Here is an 8,583-nt window from a genome sequence, read left to right as displayed (position 1 = left end):
TAGAAATTATCTATCCGTCTTTTTCAGCATGGTATATTTTGCTTCTGATAAATAGCTGAAAATTCAGGTTTGTGTCCCAACATTCATGAATTAAGAAGTTTAAATGCCTTTTTCACAGTTGTTTGCAAGTTTTAAATGAAAGTTATCCCAAAACGGACGTTAATCCCTGCAATACAATCAAACATTGTATCTGGTACTCGCAACATAGAATAATTTTCATTTTTACATGCTTTTCATGTAGGATTCCAGATATATGATAACATAAAGGTCAACTTTTATGTAATTTTTATGTATGTAATAGATTGTAAAGCCAAATGTCTGAAACACTTGGTGATGTGTGTGCGTTTATATCATTTTTATGCTCGTTATTTACTGGCAAATTCATGATGTATATGTTTGTAATTCTGGGAGCCGATGGATGGATGAACACACAAAGTGCTCCACTGTGTTTGAAGGACCACATGATATCTTGATGGTGAGACTAACGTGGCTGTGAACAGCAGCCCAATGGCAGCCTTGTTTTCTCAGCTCACCTGGAGCTACTGGTTATGTCATGAGGACCCTTCTTGTGGGTTGCCTTTTAAGGGAACTTCTCTTGGGTTCCTGGGAAGGATTGCTGTGCTTATTTGGCTTTTATGTCTCCCAGCCATTATCAAAGACAGACTTACAAAGGCATGTAATGGATCATAACAGTTGCAGGCATCTCTGAAGAGCTGGGTTCAAGCCACATGCCAATTCTTACATAGGAGCAAAAGTTTAGATCTTAAAGAAAGATGTATCTATTTCATCTCCAAGTTGATAAAGTTATACTTGTATCATTTTCACTTGTCAGTATTAAACTGTACTTACATTTACTGTAAAAAAAAAAAAAAAAGTTTACAACTCCACTTTATACTGTACCTGAAAATTGTTTTGGTGTAAATATTTCAACATAGAACCATGAAACTTAATTAACAATTAATGTAATTACACACAGTATTGTAACAAAGTGGAAAAGGTAATAACATTACTAAGTGTTGTTGTTGTTATTATTATTATTATTATTATTACTGAGAAGGGGGAAAGGATGTAAAAAATGGGAGCTTGCAAATGTGTCATACATAAGTGGCTTGAACATGTGGGTCTTAAGTCTGGATTTAAAGGTTGTCAGAGCAGTTCTTATAATATGGTTTTTGCTTTGAATGAGATTTTTTTTTTCCATGTTTCAAAGATAATACAAAAATTTTGGTGAAAAGACATTGTGAACCTTTTGTAATTCAGGGAAACACTATTTTTTCTATTTCAAGTGATGTAACAAAATAGTTCTTTTTATGAGCACATCTTCAAGAACAAATGATGCTTGTTATGTGAAAGAAGTATGTGCTACTTTTTCACCACAAAGAATCACTCTTTCTAGTAGGGTCATGATAGTAGCAAGTCAAGCAAGCATGCCCAGAGCTTCCCTTCCATCTAAGCAACAGTACATTTACATTTAAATTTATTCATTTAGCAGATGCTTTTCTCCAAACCGACGTACATCTCAGTATCTATGAGGCATAAACTCTTCAACATCCACTGGGTCTTTCCTGAGGTTTCCTGCCAATGGAAAGTTCTGGGAAAAGCTCCCGTGAGAACTTACCAGGGACATACTTACACCATTCTGACCACCTTAAGGGACTCCTTTTGATCCACAGAAGCTTGGCTGTACAGCATGGCTTTCCGGGTGTCTACCAATTTACATTTACATTTACTTCATTTAGTAGATGCTTTTCTCTAAAGCAACGTACACCTCAGCAAAGATGCAAATTTCTGCATTACATTAGGAGAAAGCGACATAGTTGCAGATGTGATTCTTAAGTAAACTTAGTTTGTTACTTTCCACTTGATGCACCCATGTTCATTGCTCGAGTAGGTGCCTAAAATGCAGGATTGATGAATCCTGATAACTTTCCTACAATTTTTTTTAAAGTTACACAAGCATTTACATACAATACAGGAGTAGCAGCTGTGTAAAGGCTTATCTGGGGATGATCATAAAGTTACGCAACATGAACATTTACACCATAGACGAGCTGGAGAAATCTTGGGCGAAGTGAGCCCGGAAAAGGTGAGTTTTCAGACCCTTCTTGAATGTAGACAGAGTTTGAGCAGTTCTGAATGAGAGGGGGAGGTCATTCCACCACAACGGAGCCAGACCTGAGAACCTCCATGCTTTACTTTTGGTGCGCGTGACCACCAAGCGAGCATGAGCGAAGGTCTGGCTGGAGTGTAGCAGATGATCAAGTCTTGTAAATAGCTGGGAGCAGTTCTATTGATGCATTTGTAGGCAATAAGCAGGGTCTGGAATTTGATCCGGGCAACTATAGGAAGCCAGTGCAGAGAAACGAGTAGAGGAGATAACGTGGGAACGCTTCGGCAAATCAAACGCAACTCGTGCAGCAGCATTTTGTATCAGCTGAAGAGGTTTGATGGCAGTAGTGGGAAGGCCACACAGGAGAGAGTTGCAGTATCCAGATGGGATGCCACCATGGCCTGGACAAGTAGTTGAGCAGAGTAAGTTGTGAGGTAGGGACGGATCCTGCGAATATTGTGCAGGATCTATCTGCAGGACCGGGTTGTGGCTTCGATGTGCTGAGAGAATGACAGACTCGCGTCAATCATTACTCCCAGACTCTTAGCCAAGGAGGTAGGCGAAATGAGTGAATTGTCCAGTTTGATCGACAGATCGTGACAGGAGGACAGGCCAGCTGGGAGGTGAAAAATCTCTGTTTTGTAGAGGTTGAGCTGGAGCTGGAGATGGTGATCAGACATCCATGCAGAGATGTCTGACAGGCAGGCACCAATGTGTGTGGAAATGTCTGATGCTCCAGGTGGAAAGGAGAGGAAGAGCTGGGTACCATCAGCATAGCAGTGGTACTTGAATCGATGGGAAGCTATGACCAAGCTGAGGGAGGAGATGTAGATCGAGAAGAGAAGAGGATGCCAGTACCGAGCCCTGTGGGACACTAGTTGAGAGAGGTAGAGGATAAGAACGAGAGCTCTGCCAGAACACTTGATAGGATCTGTCACATAGGTAGGACTCAAACCATCTTAGTTCCGTACCTTTGATCCCAAGCTGACCAAGAGAGGAGAGTAGAATCCGGTCCTTGACAGTGTCGAATGCTGCAGACAGATCGAGGAAGATGAGTACCGAGGAGAGGGAGGCGGCTCTAGCAGATTGGAGAACATCAGACACCACCAGAAGCATCGTCTCAGTGGAGTGACCAACTTTGAAACCAGACTGCTATCCATCAAGGAGATGATTCCAGGTGAGGAAATCAGACAGTTGATCACAGGTCACCTGCTCTAGAGTTTTAGACAGGAAGGAGACGAGGGAGGCTGGTCTGTAGTTTTGGCCAGAATTGGGAGGGGCGGCACAGAAAACAAAATCCATCCATCCATCATCAATAACTGTTTATCCAATGTAGGCAGAAGCACAGGAGACAAGATAGTATACACTCTGAATGCAACTCCAATGGGTAATCACATACACACAAATGGTAGTTTGTCATCAATACACCTAAGACACACATTTTTGACCCGTGGAAGGAAACAGGAGCATCTGATGGAAACCCATGCGAACATGAAGACTATACAAATTCTGTAGACTGAGCCAGCATTGCCCAAAACAACACAATGCTACCCATACCCATACCCAGAGGTATGGCTTTTAACATTTGTATCCTGAATAATCCACAGAATCCTGAGTTAAAAGGAGTTCTGTTTGTGACCTTTGTGACAGACGACACATTTTTTAAAATAAAAACAATTGCATGGTATCTCATTATATTAAGCATGGACCATCTATGACTGGTGAAGATGGAAGATGCATGATATACCAATTATTCCACATTAATGACCCTCAACATAATGGTTCGATGCATTAGCTGTTTTTCCGGACTTGCTGTAAATATTGCCTTGCTTTGGCTGTGAAAATGCACATCAGCCAGCTGATCAATGTAGATGCTTCTTTGTTTGTTTCTTTGCTTTTTCGTCCATTTGTTAAATTTTATCACTTGATACTTTACTTACAAGGTGGGTGGGAGCTTAGATTTTTGTTTTCTGGAAAAGTGGGTTATATATTATTACTGTTCTAGAATGAGTTACCTTGTTTCATCCATTTTTTGATCCCCCTGCAAAATCTTGGGATGTAGTTATACTAAAAATGGTCTTTTACGCGCTTAAAAAGTGTTTAAAAATACTGTAACTGTTGCTGACTTCTTGCTATTTCTGTATCCTGTTCACTTTGATACTATCATGTAACCATACATCCTAAATGTAATTTTCAGTCTGAAAGTTGTCTCAGGAGTTTACAAATACCTTTTGCATTTCCGTTTTTGTATTTTATGTTTTGTTAAAAATATCACATTGTCTTCTGTATTATTTCTAATGGGAAAAATATCCCCGCACACTTTTCTGTCCTTTTTGGCCTGGTATGCTGGGGACCCCCCTCTAGTCATGAATTTCATTTTTCAAAATGTGTTAATTTCTGTCAGTAAGTATTATCTGATATCCATGTCTCTTCCTGAAGATGTTGAGATGAGGAGATTAGGTGCATATTTGACAGAAAAGATTATCATCTTTTATGGGACTAAATGAGGACGTTTCCGTGCTCTTATCTCTCTAGTTCACACTTTTCGGATAGTGAGACTTTCTCAATTATGGCTTTGTGTAAATAAGGTCAACATACCTCCCTTTACCCAAAGTCCCGTGTTTTTCCACACATGGGACTGGATGTCATGCTGGAAGCTCTCAACGCGTTGCGTAACGGAGAGACAGAAAATCTATTTACTGACGGTTGTGCAACAATTGTTTCATCAAGTAGTGATAAAAATTGCTTTTCTCGGGGGCCACTAACAGACGTTGTCAAAGACGTACATTGTAGGGACACATTGTGCCATTTACTCTATTTATAGTTTCATAATACATTGTTTCCGTAACCTTTTAAGTGGGTTTCCTTCCCATCATGGCCAGGAGAAAGATCTACAGTTGATCAGAACATTTTTTTTTTTTTAACTTTCTTTTACTCTGTGCTCTATGACATTTAAAGGCATTGCTACCGTATAATTTTATTTTTTTATACACTACAAATTTATTGACTACTTAAAAATAAATCAATTTGAGACCAATTTTAAATTGAAGCTTAAAATCAAAAAAAATCTAATACTGAATTTTGTTTTTCCCTGAAATTGGCGAGCTAAAACTTTTCTTAACTTCATATTGCTGCTATTTCTTTGGTTTTGTGTAATTGTAATGAGCGACGCTGTCAACCTAAATAACATGGTGTACCACGATTTATTTGCCGACCAGGAGCACCGCGTTAGTTTTCACAAATACGTCCTTTAAAAGTCAGTAGCGTGAATGTTCCACCGACACCGGACACCACAAATCAAAGTGTACCAGGCCTGTGTGTTCGGTCATAAACAGCATTCAGCAGTTTGTGGGTTACTTTGTGCCCTACTGGGGTTAACCACATATTTAGATTTGGAATAGTGGCAAGCTTTGAATGCCTTTCTGTCTATTGGGAGAAAGTGCTCCAAATTTTAAAAGAATGGTCAGGATTCTTAATCTAAACTTTTTAAAGGTGTGCATATCCATCCATGTATGTATATTTATTCATTTAGCTGGTGTTTCTCTCCAAAGCAACTTACAATGATAAGGTTACAATTGTTTATCCATCTGGGTAGTTTTACTGGCGCAATTTAGGGTAAGTACCTTGCTCAAGGGTACTAGAGCTGGAGGTGGGATTGGAACCGGTAACCTTGGGGTCCAAAAGGTTGTGACACAGGAGATCTAACCACTTACTGTAACTATTAGCTCCCACTATGGTGTTATTTAGTGTTTATATCTGCTGCCTTGTAACTGGATGGTTCTTGGTTCAAATCCCTCTCCTGCCTTAATATCTTTTATCAAGATGCTTACCTTGAAGTGACAAAGCCAGCCTGCTGTAAAAACAGTAGATCACAGCAATTAAAGTTGCTTTTCTAACATTGTAAGTCAGCTTTAAAAAAGAGTCAGCTAATAAAGGGTTAATAATCACATACACGGTGTGAAACCGCTCGTCCCAAGCGGGGTCGCGGAGACTAATCCGGGAGCGCAGGGCGCAAGGGGATACACCGAGGACGGGACGCCAGTCCATCGCAAGGCACCCCAGGATTCGAACCCCAGAGCCACCAGAGAGCGCCACCGCGCCCCCAGGGTTAATAATGATAATGATAATTATTATGAAGTCCTGCCAGAGCTCAAAAGTAACCGAACAAAGAGGATCAGCAGAGAGAGTCGAGATGCTCTTGCGCGAAAGAAAAGTGTGATGCAGAAGCGCCCAAGGTGATGGTTGGCTTTTTTTATTATATGGGAGGAGTTATGAACAGCTCTGAAGTGTTTAAACACAATCCCTACTCGGGAGTCGTGGGTGGGCGGCCGGATGGAGATGTTCACGTCCAGATGCGTCGTTTGACGTCCTTAAGTTGTGGAAACATCTGCGAAGCATCGCGCGGAAGCAGCGCGAAGACCTCGTCAAGCAATCGCGCGCGCGCGCGTTTTGATATTTAAATTTTAATATCACGTTACTGTACCTTGCAACATGATCATGATGTGTCCTCTTTTCGGGGAAGAGCGAGGATCATAAAGGAAAGAAGTCACTCACGCTGGGAAGAGGCGCTTAAGGCTGGAATTAAAATATTATAGAGAGAGAGAGAAAAAAAAAAAACGTTTTAAGGACCTTTTGCTTTGTCTGGTCACCTGTTGAGGACATTGGACGTTTTCTACCTCTCGCTCCTTCCTTGTGCGCATCTTCAGGCTGAAGACATTCGAGTAATACATCAGGTAAAAAGGAGTTATTTTTAGACACTTCCCTGTGTATCCAGCGCGAACACGCAGTTTGTTTCCTCTAGATCCAATTAGGGTTGAGGGAAATAAATTCTCGGTACACGAGAGCTGTAACAGCGACTCTTATTTTTGCACACGACAGTTGGCTGCTGGAATATTATTAGTGGAATGTAACGCGCACCCACCCAGTTGCTGTTTTTTGTTTTCTTTTTTCTAGCACGGCTTGGGAGCTTTCTAACTTTTTTTTGAAGTCCAGGTGTGTTCCGAATACCTGGAGGTTCCGTGAAGGTGGACGGGCGGAAGAAACCATGAATGACACATCGCAGTTCGGTTTCGCGATGAAGCACCTGGAGAGCAGCCCCGTCGTCGTCGTCTCGATGGACGCCTTGGAAAACGGCACCAACAACTTCTCCACGGGGGACCAGAACGCCACGACGTGCGCTCAGATCATGATCCCCCACGAGCTCTTCTTCACCCTGGGCTTGATAAGCCTGATCGAAAACATTCTAGTGGTGGTGGCCATCATCAAGAACAGGAACTTGCACTCTCCCATGTATTACTTCATCTGCTGCCTGGCCGTCTCCGACATGCTGGTCAGCGTGAGCAACGTGGTGGAGACCATGTTCATGTTGCTCACGGAGCACGGGCTGCTGGTCGGGACACCGAGCATGATGGAGCATCTGGACAACGTCATTGACATAATGATCTGCAGCTCGGTGGTGTCCTCCTTGTCCTTCCTGAGCACCATCGCGGCGGACCGCTACATCACCATATTTTACGCACTGCGCTACCACAGCATCATGACCACACAGCGCGCCGTGGCGGTGATCGCCGTCATCTGGATGGCGAGCACCGTCTCCAGCACGCTCTTCATCGCCTACCACAACGACAACGCCGTGATCGTGTGCCTCGTCACCTTCTTCTGCATCACGCTTATCTTCAACGCCGTCCTCTACCTGCACATGTTCATCATGGCGCACCTGCACTCGAGGCGCATCATAGTCTTCCAGAAGAGCCGCCGACAGGCCACCAGCATGAAGGGCGCCATCACCCTCACCATCCTCCTGGGGGTCTTCATCGTGTGCTGGGGGCCCTTCTTCCTGCACCTCATCCTCATCCTGACGTGCCGAAGCTGCACGTGCTTCTTCAGCTACTTCAACCTCTACCTGATCCTCATCATCTGCAATTCGCTCATAGACCCGCTCATTTACGCGTACCGGAGCCAGGAGCTGCGCAAGACCCTCAAGGAGCTGGTCCTCTGTTCGCTGTGCTTCGCCATGTGACCCGGCGCACAGGAGCAGCTTTGAAACTCAACTCAGAGATGATGGACTTCAGGCAACATGTGCGACTTCTTATACTTCAAGCACTTGCTTTCTACGTACAGGGTCCTGCGCGCAACTGGCTCCGCTTTACCGGGACGAGAGGAAAGAGAGGATGAGCAAAACACACAGATGGACTCGTTTCTGCGTTTCAAGGAAGGAACACAATGCCACAGCGCTGCAGTTTTGTTTTTTTTTTTTTTTTCTATGTATATGGCATAAGTACTGTATGTATAAGGCACCGCCACGCGCAATAACTGCTCTTGACAGGTACAGTCGGTTTGGCAGAAAAATTGGACCACTTGTGCTGATTGAATAGTCAGTCCATCCATATTCAATTATTCCATTACTGCCGAAATTCTCTCAAAACAAGGGCACCTTACTGCTGTGTTGACGCGCTCAGATATATTTATTTAAC

General features: G+C 42.9%; 1 protein-coding gene across 1 annotated transcript; it reads left to right on the top strand.

Moving 5' to 3' along the window:
* Positions 1-6,687: 6,687 nt before the first annotated feature.
* mc1r (melanocortin 1 receptor) lies at positions 6,688-8,203 on the top strand. The gene has a single exon (XM_018763644.2). It carries the CDS (start codon positions 7,155-7,157, stop codon positions 8,127-8,129), a length of 975 nt encoding a protein of 324 aa, XP_018619160.1. The 5' UTR covers positions 6,688-7,154; the 3' UTR covers positions 8,130-8,203.
* Positions 8,204-8,583: the final 380 nt, after the last annotated feature.

Source organism: Scleropages formosus, chromosome 11 (assembly GCF_900964775.1).
Source record: "Scleropages formosus chromosome 11, fSclFor1.1, whole genome shotgun sequence".
In the NCBI taxonomy this organism is placed as follows: domain Eukaryota; kingdom Metazoa; phylum Chordata; class Actinopteri; order Osteoglossiformes; family Osteoglossidae; genus Scleropages; species Scleropages formosus.
This window is presented reverse-complemented; position numbering and strand designations above follow the sequence as displayed.

Bases quoted from the DNA above. Each gene is read 5' to 3' on its own strand.
- mc1r (XM_018763644.2), top strand. From the start codon at position 7,155: ATGAATGACACATCGCAGTTCGGTTTCGCGATGAAGCACCTGGAGAGC.